The sequence below is a fragment of the Gallus gallus genome, chromosome 19 (genome assembly GCF_016699485.2).
Source record: "Gallus gallus isolate bGalGal1 chromosome 19, bGalGal1.mat.broiler.GRCg7b, whole genome shotgun sequence".
Classification (NCBI taxonomy): domain Eukaryota; kingdom Metazoa; phylum Chordata; class Aves; order Galliformes; family Phasianidae; genus Gallus; species Gallus gallus.
The window spans coordinates 1,398,210-1,422,663 of NC_052550.1; the positions used below are offsets into that span (position 1 = coordinate 1,398,210).

At 50.0% G+C, this 24,454-nt stretch overlaps 1 protein-coding gene across 3 annotated transcripts in view; it reads left to right on the forward strand.

Moving 5' to 3' along the window:
• TYW1 (tRNA-yW synthesizing protein 1 homolog) overlaps positions 1-20,301 on the forward strand; it is an 81,317-nt gene extending 61,016 nt beyond the window's left edge. For all 3 annotated transcript variants that reach the window (XM_025142014.3, XM_046902437.1, XM_015295937.4), the window contains exons 14-16: positions 3,720-3,830; positions 10,153-10,320; positions 18,744-20,301. In XM_025142014.3, the coding sequence (XP_024997782.3) occupies positions 3,720-3,830; positions 10,153-10,320; positions 18,744-18,965 (501 nt within the window). In that variant the 3' untranslated portion in view covers positions 18,966-20,301. The remainder of the gene's footprint in view (positions 1-3,719; positions 3,831-10,152; positions 10,321-18,743) is intronic.
• Positions 20,302-24,454: the final 4,153 nt, after the last annotated feature.

Genomic DNA, 24,454 nt, shown 5'->3' on the forward strand with positions numbered 1-24,454 from the left:
CAGTCTGTGTCTGACCAAAGGGAGCATTCTGTGCACTACAGAATTCTTCACTGGGAAGGTGCCCTTGGTCCTTTCCCCAGAAGATACTTTGGAAGAACCTGTTGTTATGCTGTCCTGGCAATGGTGCAATTTACTGTCCTTCAGCTTGTGCCCATCGCCCCTTTCCCTCCCTCTTGGAGGGGTCCTCTTGCACCAGGTGTTTCTTCACAAGCAAATCTTGTTTCCTCTTCCATCCCCTTTCCTTTGTGCCCCCCCAGCAGTCTGCTGCCCAACTCCAGCCCTTGGCCATCCATGTGTTGGGCTGCTCAGCTTTCTCCCTGTTCCCAAGGTTTGTTGCTATATTAACTTTCTTTTATACACATGTTATTCTAAACCGAATCAGAGTTGTTTTTCCTGGAAACATGGGGCAGAAAGTGTTGCAGTCTGTTTTTATGTCCCGGTGTTTTAGATCATTAAATTCTCAGGGTTTAAGCTCTTATTTCTTGATTTTTTTAGTGCTTAGGAGAATCTCCTGGGGCCCTATTGTACAACCAAATACAAATAATCCACTAATAAAACGGCACTGTGTGTTTGTAAGGATTACTTTGCAGCGTTAGCCCCTCAGTCCCTCTGATCTGTTGTTTCTGCCAGTATGAAACAAGCATGAAACTATTAGAGAGCCTCCAGAGGAGGACTACGGAGATGGGGGAAGGGTCTGGAGGACCATGGCCCTGAGTTGCTGGAGCTCAAGGAGTGGTTGGACAGTGCTCTCAGACATAGGGTTTGGGTTTGGGGTGGTGGTGTTGGGGCCAGGGCTTGGATTCAGTGATCTCTGTGGGTCCATCCAACTTGGGATATTATTCTGTAATTCTGTGGTTCTTTGACAAGCCTTTCTCTATGCCGGGAGGTCCCGTTGACAGCCCTAAGTGCAGGATTGCCTGATAAGAACCAAGTGCATTTGTTTCCTTTTTAACAACCGTGTTTGTTAATCTGCAAGCTGATTTCATGCATGCTTGAGTAGAAAAGCCTTGCGGTTATTTATTTTTTAATATGCATTGCTTCTGCTCTGTTTTGACAGGGAATGTGAGCAGCTCGCTCCTGAGCCACAGGCAGTGCCGCAGGGGGGTCACCTATGGGCTGTGGGTCCTGTTGGCACATTCCCCTGCCTGCAGGGACAGGGGGTGACGGTGTCATTAATCTGCTGGAGTTACTCGTAGGTGTATTAATAATATTCCTTCTGCTTAATTCCAGCACTTGAGACCAGTTTCTGCCTGGGCCTGTCTCCAGCATCCCATTACCTGTATGTTTTCACATTCACCCAATAATGAGTGCCAGCTGCATCAAGATCAAGCAGATTTGCAACACTTCTCCCCCACCTCCCACAAAAGATTTCCTGTGTTTCTTTGCTCCCTGTCCTTAGGGCTCTCTGTTGTCCTGTTTTTTTTCTCCCACCAGTAGTGTGGCGGCAGTCACACTCACTCCTCTTCTGCTTTAGCAGGAGGGATTTGCTCCACTTGCTCCTTGGAAAGAGAAACTTGACATACCCAACTCAGACATCCAGAAATCTTCTCTTAATGTTATCCCCGAATAGAATCATTAAGGTTGGAAAAGTCCTCTGAGATCCCCAAGTCCAACCCCAGCCCACCCCACCGTGCCCATAACCACATCCCTCAGTGCCACACCTCCATGGCTTTGGAACACCTCCATGGACGGTGACCCCACCACTCCCTGGGCAGCTGTGCCACTGCAGCACCACTTTTTCAGAGAATAAGTTATTCCTAATATCCAACCTCATCGTCCCCTGGCACAACCTGGGGCCTTGTGTCCTATCCATAACCCAATACTGAAATAACCTGGAAGACCATGTGTTGCATTGGACTGCAGTGGGACGCGATCCTTGGGGCTGGCCCTATTGGCTGGGTCTGTCGGTGGGCTCTGAAGGCTGCTGCTGCTGTGGGACTTTGTGTACTGCTGCCTGCCTTTGTTTACCAGTGAGAGATGACCTTTGGGGAGACATTTCTCGACTAATTGGGTGCCTAATCACATCAGGCGATTGACGGACCTGCACGTATCAGTTGTTCTCTTGTTAAATATTTTCCCTCTGGTTTCTCCTTTCCTTGCTAGATGGTAAATGATGCATTTATTTTTGCAGCCTCTCATTTCTCAGTATGTTTTTATAAGCTACATGTAAAGCAGAGGCTATGTGTTTCAATTCACGTAATTGACCTTCAGTAATCATTCTCTCAGTAGTTTTTTAATTAAAGCTACTCTTCCATAGACTTACCTTAAAGACACTGCATTACAAAATTATTTTCTCAAAACACCATTGGATCCTTTCAGGAATTCAGTCCTCTCTTTGTTTGTCTCCCAGTGCTTGAGGACATTGGGCTGCAGGCAGTGGGTGCATTGGGAGCTCTCTGTGCCCAACACCCAAAGGGTTCCCCCTTTGCTGTTCTCAGGTTGCTCGTGGGTCAGGGGCATGATGAGAAGTAGAACAGGGCTGGATTTGGGGCAGGCAGTGGGAAATGTGCACTTGATCTGGGGAGGGGCACTGGGGTATGTTTCTAACAGAGCCTTAAGCTCAATGCTTGGGATCTGCTCCTGGCCTGTGGGATTCTGCAAGCAGGTAAAGGTCTGAGGTTTTGTGATGAGAAGTAGTAGTCATTATGACCTTGTTATTCTGCATTGAAAAAGCAGAATAAGCCAAATAGTGTGCATGCTTACCTCAGCTTGTGTTGGCTTGGGGTAACCTTGTGTCACAGGCACCTTACAGGCAATAGGTAAGGGAGAATCTCTTAATTCAAGGGATAGATGTGTGGAATCATGGAATCATAGAATGGCTTGGGCTGGAAGGGATTCTGGTCTTAAACACCTCCAGGGATGGGGCATCCACAGCCTCTCTGGGCAGCCTGTTCCAGCACTCTCCGTGAAGAGCTTCACCCTGACATCTGAATCTCTTAATTGAAGGAATCTCTTAAATTCAAGGAATAACTCCAAGGAAAAGTTCTCAGGGTGCTGTCTGGAGCTGAGCATGGGAATAAAGCTGCTGGCATCCTGAGGACGCACTGGTGTGGCAAACAGTGGCAGTGCCCAGCTGGCTGTGCCCAGGGATGGTGCTGCTCCTGTAGCCACCAGCACTGCTCGTGCTGTGTTTGCTCCTGGTGCTGTGCTCTGTGCTCTGCACTCTGTGTGACAGCAAATTGTAAGCACAGGGCATTACCAGTGCTTCCTGGTTGGGATTTTCAATGGTCACTTTGTGCTTCCAGAGGAGAGAGCCCTTTCTCTGCCGTGTTGTACCTAATGTGCTGGAAGAGTTATCAGGCAGTGCTCTCACTGTTCTCATTCAGCCTGGCCAGCAGTGGCCAAACCAGGCAGCCCAGCTGGAGGAGAGAAAACAGCTGCAGAGCAGCTCACGGGGAGATTTTATGCCTGCGGAAGCAAATCAAAGAGAAACCTCCCGGTTATTTTCCCTTTAAGCAAAAGCTCCCGTGGAAATGAAGTGCCTGGGTTCTATAGAGAGATGAGGCTCTGCAGAGCAGAAGGTGCATGGCTCACTGCCTCCTTCAGACAGCGAGGCAGGTGGCTCCAGGTCTGGGTCTGCTTTGTTTCACCCTCTGCCTTCTTGGAATAAACAAATGGGTTCTTTTTTTTTCCTCTTGGAAGCAGTGTGGGAGATGGGACCGTCATCCCTATGTCGGTGTTGCTGATGTAATTTCCTTTTTTTTTATTTACTTTTCCAGCAACAGCGCACGGTCTATAGGCTGACATTGGTGAAAGCTTGGAATGTGGATGAGCTCAAAGCCTACGCTGACCTGGTGTCCCTCGGAAAACCAGACTTCATCGAGGTCAAGGTGAGCTGCACGGAGCTGTTTTTGCCATCAGTACTTTCCCTTTCTCCTCCCCATTTTCCCACACACAGAGTTAGCACTATGTGATCAAACACAGTTCTTCTCAGGTGCAGGGAGCAGCGTATCTCTTGCTTTTAACGTGAGGCAGACAGGTTTCTGCCACGTTGTGTGTGTGTTTGGTGTAGTCCTCAGCGTTGTGCACAACCAGCCTTGTAGCAGCAGGCATCAATTTCTGCCCACCAGAACCGTAACCCCGGGTCTTTTTTGTATTCCTCGTGAAAGCAGAGACAGATAAATAGTTTTAGACTTGCTTCTTTTATATCAACCAGCATTATGAGCAAAATACTCCGGGACAATCTGATAGTTGGTGGTATTATTCTTCCCATCCTGGTCTCAAATTGTGCCAGGGGGAAAGGTGATAATGTCTGCCTGGTTGATGTGGAATTGATCAGGCTGTGCAAAACAGGAAGAAATACTGCCCTGGGGCCTGGAGGAGCTGCTAACAGCAACACATGAGATACAGGAGGGCAGGAGGTGCTTTATCTTGGGATTAATCAATTTAGTATATAGAGAACATAAAGAAGACAAATCACAATGCGTTGTGCAAAGAATCATTACCCGCGTTTCCTTCCAGCAGCTCCCCTGCAGACCTACACACATACCTCGCTCTGCCCGTGTGCAGCTCCATTGCTTCCTCCCTTTCCTTTCTTTTTGCTCTTTCCTTTTTTTCTTCCCCTTATTTGAAACGTTTATATTCTGCTGCTTTCAAGAAGTATCTGGAGTTTGCTGCGACTTCCTTACGAAACAAAACCCGCAGCTTTTTTGATCTCATCGCCATGGAGTGTTCTTTTTGAGCGTGCTGCTGAAGTTGATGGCTTAATACAAAGTAAGACGTCGAGTGCACTTTGGGACAAAGAACGCAGCTTTATGATGCCTATCAGACTGGTTTATGCTCCTCAAATAAAACCTGTCAGCAGAACTGCTGCTGTGGGACCCTCCCAGCCCATGTCTGCTCCCTGTCTCACTGCGGAGGGCAGAGAGGATGGGAGGCTGTATGCACTGCTTCCACTCTCTGTTGTGTGCAGAGGCTTTAATTAGTCAAATGAAACAGGTGTAAGTTAATCAGTGTTGGAGTGCAGGTTCCCCCAAGCGCTCTCCAGGGCGAACATCTGCCTGCAGGGCTCCACTTCCCTCTGCCTGACAGCAGTGGGGAGATTAACATTCTCTGCAAGCCTTTCCTAGCAGAACCACACCAGGACTGCGGGAAGTAGGTGAGGAAGAAGCTCCTCGAGGTGGTCGGAAGTGTTCCCCTGCTTGGATCTAAATGGAGGCTCTGTCAGTGCTACAGGACTGACTTCTCCCAGCCCTGGGTCTGGCAGGATGCTGACCTTGGCCAGCTCATGCTTTGTCCTCCCTTATGACCTTCGTACCTCAGTTTCTTCCTCCTCACCTGGCCGGGTGTTGTGCCGTGGCCATGGAAGCCCTCTGCAGGTGGCACAAAGAAAGTCTCGTGTCTTGGAAATCCCAGCAGCTCAGCAACACACAGAACTCAGGGAAGGCCTTTCCAAAGGATGCTGCACGTGTTTTTCTTTTCTCTGCTATCTGCCATGCTTAGGCTGGGGGTGGTGGGGAGGGAGCCTGCCTTCCCTGTCCCAACTTTTGGTGGAAAAACATCCCTTAAAAACATCAGGAATGTTTTTGGTGGCTTTGTGGACCGGGGAATTCACTTGATGCTGGGTTGTATTTTAACAGACCTGATACTGATGCCACTCCCGGGCTTGTGTATGGGATGCTGTCATGCAGGAGCCAAGTGTTAATGAATCGGAATGGTGTGTGATTAGGATCTGTTCTGTTTCTTCACCACCCCAGCGAGATAGGTGAAAAAGGCAAAGCCCAGATCCTGCTTGAAGCAAATAAACAACAAACATTACAAGGTCCTGTGAAGCATCTGCCAGAAGACGAGGCTCATCTCTGTGGGATTTCCTGGTTAAATACTTGAGATAAATGACGTTCATTTAAAATGAATGTAGCTAATCCCCTGTTGCTCCGGAGAGGCTCATGAGGTGGAGTGGGTAGAGATTTAGATTCTTGCAGGGCTTAATTCTTGTTCTCATTTACATGAGTATCTTACAGCAGCGGAACTCTGCGGGACCCTATTCTCTTACTTAAGCCAATAGAAGTTAGCAGTGATTGCTGGTGTGCAGAACCCAAGGAAAGGAAGAATCAGCTGTGGTTATTAAATACGCATCGATTTTATTTAGTGCTTTAGTCTGTTTTAGTGCCATGCCATTGCTATTGCAGTTAAGCAAGGTTTATGGCTGTATTTAAGATCCAGAGCATGCAACTCATCTTTTCACAATGGCATGCATCACAGAACACACTTTCTGTTCTAAGAGCCAGAGGCTTTGCTTAACATGCAGTATGTTACCACCTGCATTCTTAAACCAAAGGAGCAGAAGTATTTAGAAGGGAAATGCAAAAGCCTGCCTGGTTTGTCCTCTGCTCAAGGACTGCTTGTACTGCGGTGCTTGGGCAGGGCAGAGGGCATTTGTGCCACACGCAGAATTTCTTCAGCCTTTTTCCCCTCAGCATTCAGCTGCCTGAAAGCACCTGTCTGTGCTGTCCCTGGTGCCTGTGGCTGTGCTCGTGTCCTGCAGGGCTAAGGACATGGAGGCTCTGGGCTGCAGCTCCAGCTCTTGGCATCTGAGGCTTTGCTGTGAAATTCAAGTGACCCAGTAAATGCCTGGGAGGAAGGACCAGAGGGACAGCTCTCTCCCAGCCTGCTCACTCTTGTCATCTTAAACAGTAAAGATGACTTAAGTGCTTAAAATAATGAGGAAAATGAGCTCTGCTTTAATGAGTTTTTAATTACATGCGCCAGTAGGCAATTGCCCCACCTGTCAAGGAGCTGTTCAGAGCCTCGGTGCCATTCCAGACTGTGTTTAGATGGAGAGAAGACAAAGTTAAGAATCACCTGTCCTCATGCTTGCTATAAAACAAGTCCAAGCCGTGTATTACGGCTTGGAAAAAAAAGAAGCCCAGCATGACATCTGCCACGTGGCATTCTCCCCAAGCTGCAAGCTATAGGTCGGCAAGCATCCCTGCACTGCGTGCGGGGCAGGAGGCACGGGGCTGCTTTTGGATAGGTGCTGAGCAGCCTCTGGTGCTTTAATTATTAACATCTGGGTGAGAGAGGCAGGCAGCCAGCTTGCTGTTTCTGCTGGTTCAGCTAGAAGTTGCTAATAGACGTGTGTGAGGAGTTTGGCTTGGCAGCAGTGCGCTTTTCGTGCCTGGAGCACCTAGCAAGGCTTGATAACAAGCTTCATTGCAAACACAGGTGAGTGATTAAATTTTGAATGTGGAAGTGAAGCTGCCACATCGTTCCATTGAAAAGCCAATCTTCAGGCCAGCCTGCATTTTGCTAGAAAGGCCTTTCTGAAATCGAGGAGGAAGTTTTGGAGTCCAGGTGCGAAGGCAAGCCTGGTGCAAATCCAGGCTTCAGTAGGTGGCTCTCATGCTTAAATAAAGGTTAGCAGCCAAAGTAAATAGGAAGCAGAATGCGTGGCGATGGCTCGTGAGGAAAGTTTGCATCCAGCATTTCAGAGCTCAGCTTTTACGCAGCACTCCTTGGGCCTGAAGGGGGTCAGTGCAGATCGATGGGCTGCTGGAGCACAGATCTGTAGGGACGTGCAGTGTGTCTGGAGGGCTGGTGATAAATGTTGGGGTTGCGTTGCGGAACTAACCATTGCCATCCATGCTCTTCACATCTAACTGACACAAATAAACTAACGTCCTTTGTTACATCAGCTTGAAAGTGATTATTAAAAACAAAGAGCAGGCGACGAGGCCGGATCCGTTCCAGCAAGGAGCAGACATGCATGAGAGCTTGTGTATGTAATTTGGACAGCGCTGATGCTTGAATCATAAGCATTTTTATTGCAGGCTGTGCGATCTATTGACGTGTCATTTGAGGCTTTTGATGTTCGTCTCAGGGCAGGGCTGCCCTGCTCCTGGGGCTCTGCAGTCCAGGGGCACTCGGCCAACACTCTGCTGCTGTTAATTCACGGAAGCCTCAATTGAGCACATGTATAATTGGTGTGCTTGGAGTATGAAAGAGAACAAATAAAAGTAATAATGCATTCCCTCATTCAGCAGTTCAGTTGGGAAGGCTGCTCGGAGGCGCTGTGCCTTCTCTGTTACAGCAGCAGTAAATTCCTTGCACACATGGTGCTGTGCATTCCCACCGACGTAACCAGGAACATCTGAGATGCTTTCCAGAGCCCTCTGCATTTGCAGGTATTTGTCCAAAGCTGTGTGCCATGACAAAGATGCTAAAGAACCAGTATTAAGGGCTAATTAAAAGGCAGTATCACTGATGTCTCTACCGCAGGGAATTTGGCATAAGCACCGGGGTGTATGAGAGAATGGCTTTCTTTTTAATACTTGAGGTCTTAAGAGCTGTCTCCATGTATTACTGGCAAATATAACATAACCGCCCTAATCAACTGTTCGCATCCTTTAAGTGGTATCAGCTCTCTTAATTAACTCAAGTTTGAGGAAGTTGGGGTAGTTGGAAGCTGACACACTTCCATTCGGTGCGCTGCTAAGCTGATTTTCATTGATTGGTGCACGGGCATTAATCAGCCACCCGAGCACTTCGTCATTCCGTTTGCCACCACGCTTTCTTTCCTTGTCAATGATATCTTCTGAAGTTTATTAAAAGAATGAGTCATGGTTGCAGCTTCCTCAGGATCTTCCCCCTCCGTAAGTCAGCCGTTCTTCATGCTGCTCCAATCATTGGCTGCATAATGAGCAAGGGACAGGGCTGCTGTGTGGAGCTGAACCTCAGAGGCACATACCCTATCAGTTGCTGCTCACATATGAGAACACTTAAAGTCTTTTTCAGACTTTCAGAGCCGGGCTTAAAAAATTAATGTGCTTCCCTACGTAGTGCTCCCCTGACTCGTCTGCTGCTGTGAGCAGCCAACCTGCTCCTGCCTCAGCCCTGAGTTACGGCACAGCTTTAATATCCCTGTTTGGGTGGATTGATTGAGGAGGGCCGTTGTGAATTTAAGGGAGAAAGTAATTGCTTCCAAAACTTGTACCGTTCCTAATCAGCACCAATCTGTTTCTTTGTGACTCTCTTTAAGTGTCTGCCCTGCAGCAAGGTTCACCTCACTCCAGTTGTGTTTGCAGAGGGTCTGTCTGTGTTAATTGCTGGACGTGGTGTGTTTGACTTTAATGTTGCTATATGAGGTCCTGGGAGCAGATGCCATAGACATGGGCATGGATGCCACATAGGAGAGGTGGAAGCATCCCTCATAGGGAAAACATGAGCACGCAGAACAGAATCATCCATAAAATCATGCGTGCTCTGTTGTAAAGACCCGTGCTTGATGGGATTTTGTGCTTGGAATAAAACAGCGGAGCCAGGGAGTGCAGGTGGTGATTTCAGGGGACCTGGGCTTCTGTCTGGAAGCAGAGCCAGGCTTCCTAACAAGCTTGTGACCTGTGCTGTGATAGGGCAGGCCCAGCCAGCCCCGTCAGCCCACAGCTAATTTTATCAGGAAGGGCAGAAATAAGAGAAACCACACTTCAGCAAGCCATGCACTGTTGAGCTGATGTAGAATGTCACTAATGCAATTAGAGATGGAGTAAAGCAGAAGTGAAATTGAGGGCACAACCAAGACTTAAATCAGTGATTGAGGACGTTCAAGTGATCAGATCTCCAAACTAAAATAACAGCAGATCTCAAAATGAAGAGCCCGAAGTTAGCAGTGACTTTGTCTGCTCAGTCTTCCAACTTCTGCTTGTGGATGTCTTTTCCCTGCTTGCTTTAGAAAGAAGGGTGTCTTCGTGCTCCTGGCTCAAGCTGCTCCTTTCTCCCACTGAGCCGCCTCTCCACCAGTGCTGGTTTTGCTGCCTATGGGCATGTGGAGGCACAATGATTTGCTAATGCCTTCCTTACGCAAAGGTTGGAGGATCCTATTTTGTCTACAAAAAAGATGAATAGTTGGGAAGAACTTTGAGATCTCCAGATCCAAACAGTTAAGTAAGGAATGTTGAGTTGAGTTGAGACAGATGGCTTTGCTCCACACGTGCCGTCTGTCAGCTGCAGGAGCACACAGCCCAGCTTGTGCTTCCTTGGGTCTTGTTGCATGGGCATCACTGCTAGGGAAGGCTGAGCACACTGCTCCCAGCACACCAAGGGACAGCCAGCTTTGAGGCTATCCCCGAGTCTACATTGTTTTCCATGAGGGAGGGCAAAACAAGCCCAAGCTTGAAGCGTTAAGCTGCTGCTGACTGTCCCCTTGTTCCTCCCCAGGGGGTGACGTACTGCGGCGACAGCTCGGCCAGCAGCCTCACCATGGCCAACGTCCCCTGGCACGAGGAGGTCGTGCACTTTGTCCAGGAGCTGGCCCAGCTCCTCCCAGACTATGGCATCGCCTGCGAGCACGAGCACTCCAACTGCCTCCTGATAGCCCACAAAAAGGTGAGTCCCCCATGCCAGGTGTGAGACCTCGGAGGGATGTGCATTTGCCTTCTTCTGGCTGCTTTTCCTCCCCATCGTTAAGCTGAGTCTTTCTCGGGAAGGTGTGGAAATGCACGGTGGATACTGCAGAGGGCTCATGAAACCACTGCAAGATTTCAGGGGGGTGGTGGTAGGTCACAGCATGGCCACAGCAGTACAAGGAGGAAACACATAACAGGCCCAGGAAGAGCTCGTTGCAGTATCACTTGTGCTTCATCACACTCTCTGCCTTGTATTTTGAGAAAGGCAAGAGCAAGTACTGTGATTCAATGAAACCATGTTGGGTCAGCTGATTTTGTCTCATTTCCTTATTTTTCTTCATCACGTTCTGCAGTGGTGTATACAGCTCAGTAGGGAAGTGATGCTTCAGATGAGGTTAGGGCTGTGTTCTTCCTCCTCTTGATCTTTCCAGCACCTACCAGAGCTCTACATCTCCTTACTCTCTTCAACCAGAGCTGGAATAACTTATTTGTCTTCTTTTGGAGAGGTAATTTTAACAAAAATACAGATTGATAGATGGATGTTAATGCTGTCTGCTCGCCTCTGTTGAACTGGAGCTGCTTGACTGCAAAGATGTTTCTCCATCCTGATGGTGGAGAAGAGGTTAGTGGAGCTGCTGTCTGATGGCAGCCCTCATGACCCAGGGAGCTTTGCAGGCCACCCATGTCTCACAGCCCGGGTATGTAAAATGTGCTTTAAATCTGGGCTCCTTCCTGGACGCCAGCACAATCTGAAATGCAAGTGGAATGCCAAAAAGTAAGTAATTTTCAAGGATGCAGGATCTGAACAATCCCAAGTACAACTTGGCTTTCTGAGCTTAATAGAAAGATAAGAAATGAGTAACGTGCAATCTAGGTGGAGCAGGCAGTGTGCTAATTGCAGTGGTTTTGCTTTGCACGTGCTTTGCTCCTATTTGCTGAAGTCATGTGCTCTCTGTCTCCCCTTGCTTGACTGGGGATGTGGTTTTAGTTTACACACGAGACGGTTCTGACCGTACCCCAATACACACAGGGAGGAACTGGTTAAAATCACTGCTTGCAGAAGGTCTGGAATATGTTGAGTCAGTGTGTTAAAACGAGTAGAATCCCATCGCTGAAAACTTCTGTCCAGTTGCAAAACTTTGTTTCCTTGGTTTGCTGCTTTATGGGAACAGCTGTAAAGGAGCAGAGCAAAGCATGACACCTGGCACTTCCTTTGTTTCAAGTCACCTTCGGGCTGCTTTTCTTACAGTCTCTTGGTTGTTGCCACTGGCAACTGTGCCTGTGCAAATCCTTGAATGCAAATAATTCTTCTCTGAGGTGCAAGGCCCAGGGAAAGAAAGGAAACAGATTGCCACCTCAGTTATTGATGCATAATTCAAGTAACACCGTTAGTAACAAGCACAGATTGATACCAGCCCAGGAGGAATTCAACAGCTGCTTTGCTTTCCAAAGCCATTAGGAGAGGGCGTCTTTTGGAAACAATCTATACTCGGTACTAAAACAACTAATAAAAAATAAATTTATTTCTATTACGTTTAATTCAGAATTTCAGGCTCCAGTGGAGAATAAAATTTGTCAGCGTGTATTATTTGCAGAAAACGTGTGCTCTGGGAAGGATCAAACTGCGGTGAGTAATTGCAAAATCAAAGGTGTCTTTAAAGAGTTAAGGAGCTGCAGGAGAAAGGTAATAAAAATCATTTGAAAATGTGATTTATTTCGCTGGGTTCTGCTCCGTCTGAGATTGGAGGTTTTCAAACAATGCTAATAAGTAATAATTTGGAGCTCTGGTATTGAAGCGCTGGTATGTCTGGACACGTCAGGGGGATAACACAGCTTGATTACAGCCACACCTCCTTGACTTTGGGAGAGTTGTTGGTTGGCACCTGCTCGTGTCTGGGGTGCTTTGGATGGAAACGAATGGGAGGAGATGGCGGTCTGCTCAGTGGTGCTCATCGCTCTCCATCAGCCAAGAGATCTCCCCAGCAGACACCAATTCAACCTTCTCCTGCCTGTTTTCCAGCACTGTCCTTGGGCTCTGGTGGGACGCAGGGACTTGACATCCCGGCTGCACTTGCAGGAGGCTCGAGAGGCTGGGTAAAAGGCGCTGATGTTGTTCCACACTGAGCATTTCATCTATATTTAGGGAGGAAGAGGAAGCACTTAACTACCAGCTGCAGATCGCCTAACAAGGGCTACATTAGAGAAAAATAGACCACCACTTCTTATTTCCTTCCTGCCTTGAGAATCACTTGGAGAGTGCGAGCTGTCCCTGTGACCCTGGCAGCCCAGAAATCATAGAATCATGGAATCATAGAATGGCTTGAGTTGGAAGGGACCCCAAGGATCATCAAGTTCCAACCCCCCTGCCACAGGCAGGGCCACCAACCTCCATTTCAAATACTATGCCAGGTTGCCCAGGGCCCCATCCGACCTGCTAAATGAGCTTGTTATCCCAAAGGTTACTTTGGTATTATCCATCCCCCATCCCGCTGCTTGCAGTGCACACAGGACAGGGTCGCTGCCCATTGCAGGACACATCTCAGTATCCACAGCACAGCCTGACTGCGCTGTGACATCTCGTGGGTTTTGGAGGTTTGTTGCACCCTTTCCAAAGAGGAAGGTGGCTGTGCTGTGCTTGATCTGTTAGTTATTAAAAGGAGATCACAGCTCTGCTAAAGTAATCCATTTTTCATCCAGAGGAATTAAAACCGTCTGGATGCAGCGCCGGTGTAATTGGCAGATGAGTTGTTCAGCTCAGCAGCGGGCACAGATTAAAAATTAAAAAAAAAAAACCCTTGCAATAAGGAGCCTGTTCTCTAGAACAGCTCACACAAGATTAGATGTAATAAATGGAAGCAGAGGAGGGGTCCCACGAGTGTCTGGGGCCACAATCCCACGTCCCAGCGTGGCCGCAGCACTGCAAGGCGCTCCATCTCCTGCATGGGGCTGTGTGCTACGGATGGGTCAGTTACAGCCTCCTATTTTGTGACTTAATTAGCTTAATTTCTCCCACCCAGCTCCTGAGGTTATGGTTGGTAATGAAAAAGAGGAGGATGTTTGGATTTAGCAGGCTGCATGGCCCTGTTTAGGTTTAATTCAGTATTTCTCCGTCATTTTTTTTTTTCCTGGAATGACTCCAGTTCTGTCACTTTTGCCGTTGAGTAAAGGGAGCCCTAAATAATTGTGAGCCTTAATTAGACGAGAAGCTGCATGTAATAGCATAATGAATTATTTGTTTGACTTCAGAGAGCTTTGTAGTGGCAAAAGTACTCATCGCGGTTGCATGGTGCCGGTGTGTGCAGTCAGTAATGCCCTGTATGAGGGTGCAGGAGCTGTTGTGTTTATTGAAACGATCGTCTGTCTTCAGGTTTACATGAAAGAGCTCAGGATTTTGATCCTAGGGGGAATTTTCCAGCTGCCCCCGTTCCAGGCACAGAGCAGCACTAGGAAACCCTGAGCTGAGAGCAGCTGTGTTACACATGGGCAGTGGGATCTCCTCCCTGAGCAGCACATCCCATGGAGCGTCACCTCGCACCTCTCCTCTTTTGAGACCCCAGAGCTCTCAAACGTTGCAAAGCAGCCCTGCAGAGTGACGTGGGGCTGGAAGTGGGGCCGTGCCCCTCAGCAAGGGAACTGTAAAGGTGAGGCTTCACATACCGAGTCCTGGAGGCAGCAGTAGGGCGGTCCCATCCCAGCCTTGCTCTCTGCCTCTGTGCCTTTGATATTTAAATTCCTCCTGCATGCAGGAGCCCAGCTGCACCGTCTAGACAGCCCACGGCCTCAGTGCTTATGGAAAATCCAGATGTGCACGTGCCCCACCACGTCTGGTTTGCAGACAGGTTCTCTGTGCTGTCTCTTCAGGACCGATGTGCTGCATGCAGCAGAGCTGGGCTCGGTGAGTGGCCCTGCTCTCCGATGGCAGTGAGAACGCACCAGGAAAATAGTGATGGGTGTTGGCTTCAGTGTGGCCACTCCTAGCCAGAATTATTCCCGTATTCCGAGTCGGATGGCACTGTGGATCGATGAGGTTTGAAGAGGGGATGCAGCCCGCACTGCTGGCAGAGGGCTGCGTGGGTGCTGGGGAACACACGGCCCTAGGTTGGACTTTCAAGAGCATAAATATGGAAGGGAGGAACTAAAAGCCAAAGGAACAGAAAGAAAGCCCACTTTCTTAAGGGCAGAAGCACAAAACCCCGTTCCATCTCTCCAGAAGAATGCCTTTTCATTATTAGGAAAAGGATCTTTTGGGGCTCAGCAGGGGGGGTGCTGGAACACAGACTGGAGATACCTGTCTGCCTTTCTTCTCGAGGGATATAAATGGAGGGGTGTAGTGTTGGCTTTTTCAATCCCTCCGTGCTTTTCAAAGCCCAGACAGCACAGGGAGTGTTGTGCTGCAGGCTCTGAACACGTTGCTTCCCTTAACAGTGAGAAGCAGGGAACCCAACAGCCTTTGTGGATGGAGCAGCAGTTTGCTGGGGAAGCTGCAGTAGGGCAGAAGACCTCATCCCTTCCAAACACTGCGGGGCAGAGCCAGCACCAGGTTGGATGTGATTGGGATAGGACGTAGAAGTGAAGACTAAGGGCAGAAGCACCCGTGCTGCTGGCCTCGCTGCTGTGCTGCTGAGATTTGCTCTTGCAAAAGGCTCTTTTGCTGCGTGCAAAGCAAAACAAGCATTGGTTGAAGTATTGCCCACAGCCGGTTTCTTTAAATGCTGGGAATTGGAAGTAGAAAAGCTGTTAAGGGATCTACACATCCTCCTGTATCGCTGCAGCCGTGCCCTGTTTTCCCTGCTCGCCACTGATGGGTCTTTGTGCAGTCTTTAAGCTGCGCATAAAACTGCCGTGTTGAGCTGTTAAATGCAGCTCCTGCGCCCAGGGAAGGAACCATCTGTTGCACCACAAGGTCTGTGTGTTTGCCCATGCAGCTGCAAGCAGCCAAAGAGCCAGGGCAGGACCAGCCCCGCTCCCCACTGATGCTGCCTGTGCTGTGCCATCCTGGCCTGGAGACACACCTATCTCAGTAAGGAATGAGCAGAGTGGTGGTGCAGAGGAGCTGCCGTTCAGCCTGTTTTCCTCTGAGGGGAATGCAGCACTGTCCTCATTAGGACAAGCTCCGTGGGCTCTGGATGATTTCCATCCCTTGGTGTTGGCATTTTGTGCCACCATTTCCACCCCTTCTCTCTATTCCATCACTGTGTCAACCCCCTTGTTTACTTCTTTGCCATTACACGTCTGGGCCAATGTAATAAAGTGCCCCATACATCTTTAGCCCCCCAAATTGTTTATGCAAGTAGGTTGGTAAGAAATATGTTGCATGGCTCTTTGTCATGACTGTTGATGGGTTTATGTGGCGAGAGCTCCTCTCCACACAGACTAAACAAACAGCCCCAGCGTTCTGCAGAAGCTGATTTAAGGGAATGTCCCGTTCATATCCACCACTGTGAATGTACCCATAGCACTGCAGCTCTGTGCCGTGCTGTGGCACAGCTGCACAGCTCTCAGCACTTGGCTGGGGAGCACAGAGGTGATGCTCAGGGTGGGCACAACTGTCTGACCCCAATCTCTGACTGTCTGCTTTCTGCTGACTATAAGGCCGCAATGAGGGGAAACAGTTCCCCCTTCGTTGTCTCCTTCTCTCATTTTTCACGTGCCATAGGACCTACAGAAGTCAGGTTTTGTATTGCTGGGCACCAGCATGGCATGAGGGCTCGGCTGCATGGGATGCTGGGCAGTCCTGCTGCTCATTGGCAGCCCTGCCCCCAGTGGGGGTTGGATCCTCTTCAAGGTCCCTCCCAACCTAAGCCCTAATGTGATCCTGGATGGAGGAACCCACAGTGGGACCTTGGGGACGTGGGGATGAGGGCTCCAGGCACCGGCCCCAGCATCATCTGAAAGCCATAAGGAGATGCTGGGTGTCCCTTTGCTGACAGCACAGCCTCAGCACCTCTTGAGGAAGCTTTACTGCTCATTTTATGATGCTAACTTAAAGGAAAAAAAAAACAAAAACCAACACACACCACGGGAGGGTTCCAACCGTTTGTCTTTTCCCGATGTGTTTATCACCTTAAAAGACTTAACCACGGAGTGAAGAATTCAATAAAACGCCCCGCTGCGTTACTCTGAGCTCACACCGCTGCCTGGAGGATGGCTGTTGGGAAGCTGTTTTGTGCCTTAAATCTTTCGTTACCCGCGGAATAATCATAAAATTGTTAAAACCCCATCTGTAAATCTCGTGGGCCATTGAGGCTGTTCCACCCCGCCCCGTCTTGGTCTGGTTTTCATTCCTTCGTAGAAGTCAATGGTTTCCGTGACACGTGTGAGGGATGGCCCCCATTTCTTTGTGTTTTACCGCTGTGGTATCGCAGCAGTAAAATATATTTAATATCATTTGATCTGCTTTTGTAACAAACCCCAGGCAGCCTTCGCTGGGTGAGCGGGGGGAGCAGCTGCTGTGCCAGGACCCAAAGCAAACAGCCTAACGTCTGCTATGGGTGACCCAGCAAAGAATCAGCATGGGAAGGGTTAGCACAAGCCTGGGGGGTTGGCTTGGATGCTGGGAGCTGCTGTGGCCATAGAGAGCAATGGAAAGGTCCAGCTCCATCCAGGGAGGGGTTTTGTCCTCCGGAGGGCACACGCATGGCTTTACTCCCAGGGGTGAGGTGTAGGGATGTTTGGGGGCAGGGTTTGGTGCTGCATGTGGTGCTGTGCTTCCCCGTGTTCTCCTGGTGGATTTGGCCAAGTTGCCCCACGGAAGCAGTTTCGGTGTGGGAGGTGTGCAGCTTTATCCTGTTCTGCTGCTCGCCTTGTCGACAGTCGTAGGAACTGATAGTGCAGTGGAATACAGCCGTGGCACAACAGATAGAGAACAGTTTGCTTTGGAGAGGAGGAAGCATCTCGTTGTCTCCTAGGAGCACACGTTGGGTTTCCACCCCCTACAAGGCAGCGCTTTCCCCAGAGGCGGTGTTCTGCTGGGGACAGTGCTGCTGGGAGGGATGCAGCACCTCTGCTCTTTGGGGATGGGGCTGAGCACCCACATTCTGCAGCTGGGGCACCATGGGCTGCACAGCAGAGCCTCATATCAGCCCCTCTGCATGGCATAGGCACCCGCTGCGGCTTTGTCTGCAGGTGAAGGGTGCTGCAGGGTCCCCTCCCCTCCTGAGATGACAGCATTTCAGGGGTCTTTGAGGAAGCAGCCTCTCCAGAATGACCTCCTCAGCCAACCTCAGGTCTGAGCTGCGTTTCTGTCCTTCATGTGAAAGGTTTCTCTTAGCTGGCCTTGAGTTTGTCATCATGGCAGTGAGCTGAACAACTGCGTGTGCCAAGCAGCTCTGCCTTGCAATGAGAGCCTCTGGTCCTGGGTGCTGGAGGCTTTTTGCTCCCTGCTTCTCTGCAGCCCCTCATCCCTGCCCTGTGCAAGGACTCCTCCTGCGAGAACTCGCTGCAATTGCACACAACAGACGAACATTGGCAAGGCTGGAGCCGCGATTTTGCAGCTATCAGCAGTTTTTCCAACCAAAAAAGCTTTTAGCTCTTGGGCAGAAAGTCAAGTGCCATTTAAATGCATAGCCATCGGGTTTCAAAAAAAAAGCAGGGAGTCGGTATGTTTTCCCTCTTTATTTTATTTTATTTCTTTATTTTTTGGATGAAGTGCATAATAAGCTCTTAGCTCGGATAAATCCTAATTGAGGATTCAGTCAGGGCTGTTGCTAAATTAGCAGAGCGGGTCTGGGAGACAAATGCAGCTCCAACTTGTCAAAATAAGCAATTCTTAGCATCTTTGCATGGGAAGAGGATTCATGTCATTAAAACTCTATCTTTCCCCATTCCCAAGTGCAGCCCTCCTGCCCCTTTCAAGAATTATCCAAATCCTTTCCCTAAAAGCACGTGGCTCCGTTGTTGCTCCTGTGGGAGTTTGCAAAGTGGACTTGAGAATTTGGTAGGAGACGGTGCTTGGAGTCGCAGACTGAGCTGGAGGGGACCTCAAAGGCCACCTGGTCCATCTCCCTGTGATGCACACGAACACCCACAGCTCCAGCAGTGCTCAGAGCCTGAAAGGATGGAAGGACACGTGGAAGGCTGAGGCGAAGCACCAACCAGTCAAACCTTCCTGAAGTTACCTGCTGGTGGGAGCTGTGCTAAATGACCAAAGCTGTAGGGAAAGCGGCTGTCGTGTGCTGTGTGTGCTTTGTGAGACCTCATGGGTGAAGTGTAGCTCAGAAGCAGTGAGCTCCTGTTACTTGTCTGCCCGAAGGCTTTTCTTTTTCCTCTTAAAGCAGTTATCTTCTGGAGCTTCTGGATGGCTTCACATGGACCTTAATGTGGCTAGGAAAAGACTGCAGCTGAGTACCCAGTTTAATCTGCACCCAGCGTCCCCTGACCTGACTCTATATGCTCTTTCCCCAGTTCAAGATCAATGGACACTGGTGCACGTGGATCGACTACGAGCGCTTCCAGGAGCTGGTGAGGGCACACGTGGACAGCGGGGGCACACAGACCTTCACAGCCACAGACTACACAGCCAGGACTCCACACTGGGCGCTCTTCGGGTCCAACCAACGTGGCTTCGATCCCTTGGACGTGAGATACCAGCGGAGAGGCAAAGTGAGAGACATCTCTGGGTGCTGATGGCCGGGTGGGCATTGCCCGTCTCCAGGCTGAGCATTGGTCTCCGTTTCCAAACCTGTTCACGTAGACTTTCTGAAGTCTGATATTGAGAAGGAGGGTAGAGCTTCTGTTGAGCCCTGCCCTCTTGTTTTTTAGAGTTTCTTGCTTAGAAATATTTATAATGCTCTTTATCTCTGACGAATGGTGAGTGTGTTGACTGGCAGAGCAGAAGGGGGTGGTGTGTGTGATCCCTGCAGCTGGGTGAGCCCAGCCCAGCAGCTCAGTGCTCTGCATCCATGAGTGTAAGTGTGAATGGGATTTGACCCCTCTGGCAGTGTCTGTGCAGGTGGGGCTGCAGGCACGCTGAGATCAGCAGCCTTGCTGGAGGTAACATTGTGCCAACAACAGCACATTTTATCTGTTTTGGGCACTAACACCAATCGCTGAAGGGCCCCATCTGTTCCCCAAAAAGCTGAGTCTTTGGAATGGTGTGAGTGGCAGCAGCCCTATCCATGTGTGCAACTTCTGATACCCGTGCAAATACTTTGCAGCAGTATGGTTTTGGCAGCATGTATATTCCAGCTGGTTGGAGTGGAGTCATCTGCAGGGGGCCACGTGGGGCTCAGTGGAAGGGTGCCCTCTCTCCCCCTGCACCAGTCAGCAGCATGGGAGGACTGGGAAAAGGTAAAACTTTGAGGGTGAAATAAAGGCAACTTAATAGGACAGAAAAGGAAGGGAAAGTAATGATGGCAGAGTATCCAAAAATGGCAAAACACGGCACCATACCAGCTGCTAAGAAGAAAATTACATCTATCACAGCCAAAACCAGGACACAGCATCACCGTTGGTTTGGATGGAGGGCGTCAACCCGATGTAAGTGCAAACTGACCCCAGTTGAGTTCCTCTGTGTCTAGAAACCAGTTCTTATTACAGAGGGGTAACATTCAGCCCTGTGGTCCACTGCCCCATCCCCAGGGGCTGCTGTCAGAGGCTCGTGCCTCGCGCTCTGTTGGATGTTGTGGTCTAGCTGGAAAGTTGTATGTAAATAGAGGGAGGGGGTGGTTTGCTGTTGGGAAAATCACCACCCTCGTGTGCCATTCAGTCCGTGCAGGCTGCAGCCCCAGCGCTCCCACTGATGGGAAGTAGTGGGGGCTCAAACCAAGCCCCAGAGGTGCCAGCATCGCTCTGACCACACTGACCAGGTCCATAAGCACCTTCAGGCAATGATTTGTGGAGCTCGTGTGTTTTTGGTGGGAACGTTCCCGAGATGGCATCTGTTTGTAGAAGAACCTCATTTGTTCAGCTGTTAAAAAGTGATTCTAAAATAGAAATGAAAATAAAAGAGTGATTTCTCCTAGGCCACCTGCATGTGTCATTACTGCACGAGATGCTCTAAGAGGGGATGTTAATGGGATCGTAAGAGCAAAAGTACAGCATTGCCGAACATCTGCCTTTCCCATGGTGGAAAGGAGGAGAGCACCCACGTGTCTGTGAGCCAGGGCTTAGCTGCTGGGAGGCTGCTTGGACAGGCAGAAGCGCTGAGCAGAGACAAACGTCGTGCTCGGATTCCTTACCAAACCAGTGATGAAGGGATGCTTTCTTATGCCTTGCTGGGGAGAGGTCTGTTGCATTCCCACCAGGGGCTGTCTCACCCTCCGCTCAGCTGCGGCTCTGTTCTTGGCCACTTCTGTCACCATTTGGCTCACATCTGGCCTTTGGGGGGAATGCTGGCAGCACTGGAAAGCCCAGGAGCTCTGGGCTGAAAGATTTGAAGTTGTTAACAGAACATCTGTATTTTTCTGAGCCCTGTGCTCTTGAGTGCTACTTTTGATGGCAGGGATGCTGCGCGAAGAGCGTGAACTCTCAGAAATCCCCAGTGCTGTGCAACATTCAGGTTACAAACTGCTGTGTTCAAGGCTTATTTTGTAGAACTAATGCAGTCTGAGTGAGAACAGGAGGGGTGGGATGCAGATACCTGAGCACTGGCTTTGCTGCCATGGAGCAGCCTTCTCCCCAACCCTCCCTGCATCTCTGTGCTCCAACATCCATTCCCCCCATCCTCCCTCTGCTCTCCCCATCCTCACCCTCCTGCTATCAGTGTAGGTCTGTCCTGAGCAGCCCCACAGCTGTCCCTCTGTGCCCCTTTTTGGGCCATGTCTAACAACTGGAAGCAATACTGAGAGCAGTTAGGGCAGAATTCACATGTGCAATTACCCATGCGTTGCCTGGTGCTTAAAGTCAATCTTTCAATGCACATATCCCAGAGCAATCCTCTCACACGAGCAGCTTTCGGTTGCACGACTTAATACAAATGGCTGCTGGGGCTGCTGCAGGATGTAGGCACTGTCGGGCTCTGTCTGTCTGCAGGTCTGGCATCACAGAGGCATTGCATGGCAGAATTCCTTCCTTGGCTGCCCCAGGAGCCCCCCCAAGCGCTGACTCTGCTTTGGTTTGGGGAGATTTACCCAAATCCAGGGCACAGTGTGCTTCTGGACAGCAGGGTCCTGGAGCCTCGGAGGTCGATCCTAAGGGCCAACTGGGCAAAATGGAACTGAACCACTTAAGGCCCAGAGTGGGTCTGAGGGCTGAAGGTTGGGGTTGGGGCACTGCAGCTCCTGCCCTCCCTCCCTGACTCACAGTGTGAGTCACACCATGGCTGTGTGCTGCTTCTTGAAGGGGATAAGTCTATTTGTTTCCAAAAATCTCCAGCTGGAAAACATCCCCCAAACAGAGAATTGTCATCCATCAGCTTTCTCTTTATCTGGCTCCCGTCCTAAATCATTTATGATGTTGGAGCTGCTATCATGCCTCGAGGGGCGAGGAAAAAGATGTCTGAATTAATTGAAGGAAGGGCATCTTTTTATTCCATCAATTGCAAGTGGAGCCAGGAACAAATTTTCTCCATCGCTATTTGGACAGACTGAGGACAACAAGGTGCCATCGGCACAGTGACCCCACGTCATGAGCGATGCATGGGCTTTGCTCGTGGGTCCTCCCAAAGGCAATGCTGGGTTGGGTTCTCCCAAAGGTGATGCTCTCCCATCCTGGGAGATGCTGGAGAAGGGCTGCAGGAAGGTGGCAAAGGTTCCTCAGCAGCGCCAGCACTGGGAGAGGAAAACTGGGGGTGCTGTGGGGTGGGAGAGAGAAGTTTGGGTCTTTGAGAGAAGTCTGTGCACCACCACTCAGAGAGAGTGGAAGAGTTCTTCTTCAGACATTAGATGCTCATGTGATTGTTTTTAACTGGGGAATGTTTTGGTGTCCGTTCTTGTGATGAGAGCAGCGATGCAATGGCACAGCTGCCCATGGAGGTGGTGGGGTCACCGTCCCTGGAGGTGTTGAAGAACCATGGGGACATGGCACTGAGGAACGTGGTCAGTGGGCATGGTGGGGGTGGATTGGAGTGGGACTGGATCATCTTGGATGTCTTTTCCAACCCTAATGATTCTACAATTACATGAAATGCATCAGACAAGGGCAGCATCCTGGGCATGTGTATGAATAGTGCCCACCACTCCCCCCCTGCCAGCACTCCCCCCACTTTCCCTATGTCCAGGAGTTCTGGGGATGCTCAGTGCTGTACTCCTCACGGCGGCAGTTGGGGTTTGCTGGCTGCATTCCTCCTGCGCTGGGGGCTCGGATGAGATCCACTGTTTAAATCATCTTAGCGCTAAATACGTGTTATTTGGGAATCAGAGAGAAAGCATCAAAGCCATGAATAATTAGCAGCTCAATGCTGCCTTCCTTGAGGGAGCACCCAGGGAAACATGAAGCTGCTGTTGAGTGCCCTGCGCTGCTGCTCTGTCACCCCCAGGCTTCCCTGTGCTGCTGCTGCTTCCACTGATGTTCCCCAAAACCCAAAGAGCCACCAGGGCTGTGGGATGGGGACCCCTGGGGGGGTTCACAGGGGCTGCTGGCATCGGCACCACAGCGTCACTGGGGCACTCAGTCCCATTGTCAGTGTCACTGATGGAGATATTACAGAGCACTGGTCCCAGCACTGGCTGCTGAGGGACACCTCTTGTTGCTGATCTCCATCCAGACTCTGAGCCATTGACCACCACTCTCTGGGTACGATCTCACAGCCAGTTCCTTGTCCGTCGAATGGTCCACCCATCAAAATCCATATCTTTCCAATTTGGAGGGAAGGGTGTTGTGGCAGACCATGTCAAAGGCCTTACTGAAGTCTGGATAGGTGATATCAGAGGCTCTTCCCTTGTTCACCAACACAGTTACGCCATCATAGAAGGCCATATATTGGTCATGCAGGACCTACTCTTAGCGAAGGGTTATCTCGTGGTCTTACTGGAAGCCCTCCTGCTCCATCCACCCCATGGGACCCCACACCTGTGGGACTGATGGTGCTTGGCATGTTTCAGCACAATGGTGCCATTTCTCATGTGCTCCTTTTCCTTCCCTGCAGAGTATCACAGTACATCATCCTCAGATTACAGAAATCTGGAATGATTTGGAAGCAAAAGTAGCTGGATTGGGGCATTAGCACATTGTTAACAAAACATTGCTCTTTGGTAGCAGGCTTACAGCTTCAGAAGAAAAGTGCTCTGAGCTGTGCTTGAGGTAGTGCTGAGATAGCTCATTTCAACTCCTAAAGTCTGCTCAGAACAAAGCATTCCGGGGTTCTTTAAACAAATAAGCTACAAAAGGTTCTAAATACCTTGGAGGGACAGCCGTGGGAAGGCAAGGCTGTGAAAACTGATGTTAATATCCAGCACAGGGAGCACCGTCTCCCCACCAAAGGATGTCACTTCCATCTTCTTAACAGCACCAGCACTTGTAGGGCACATATAGGGCTTCCTGAAGCCCCCCAGCTCTGTGCCCTGCCTATGGGGGTGGCACTGCAGCCACGTGGGGCTCCCAGCTGTGTCCCCTGCAGTCCTCACCGCATGCCATTGAATGGCCTTGATGGCAGAATGCCCACAGCACCAAACGTGTCCTTCCAACTCTTTAGGTACACTCTAGTCCTGCTCATTTGGAGGTCCCACAGTGCAGGACATGGGAGACTTGAGCTCCACTGAAACGTGGCATGAGCTGCAACGTGGCATGCAAAGGGCTCTGGAGGAGGAAACCCACAGCTGGTGACTCTCCTGGAGATGGATCTGGTTTATGTAATAGGTGCATGGAAGGATCCATAAGGTTCTAGAAACCACGGGGGCTGCCCAAGGGAAGGGACTGCTTTTAAATTCCAGAGTACACGCATGGGAGATGGGATCCTGAAGGATCACTGCTTGTGGACGGTGCCTCTGGGAGCTTTGTCCTGGCTGGGAGCAATCAGTTCCCATGGTTGGGAGATGCTGAGGGATATGTTGGCTGTCACCATGGCTGAGAGGCTCCACGCTGCCCTGACCCCTTATGGGGGTGTGGGCTCTGCTCTGACCTGGGCCCAGTTCTGGGTCTGGCAACACGTCAGTGCTGGCAGTACTTCAAGGGAAAAGAAAAAAGAAAAAAAAGGGCAAAATTGCCAATATTTATATTAAAAGCTCGAGTTTTAGACA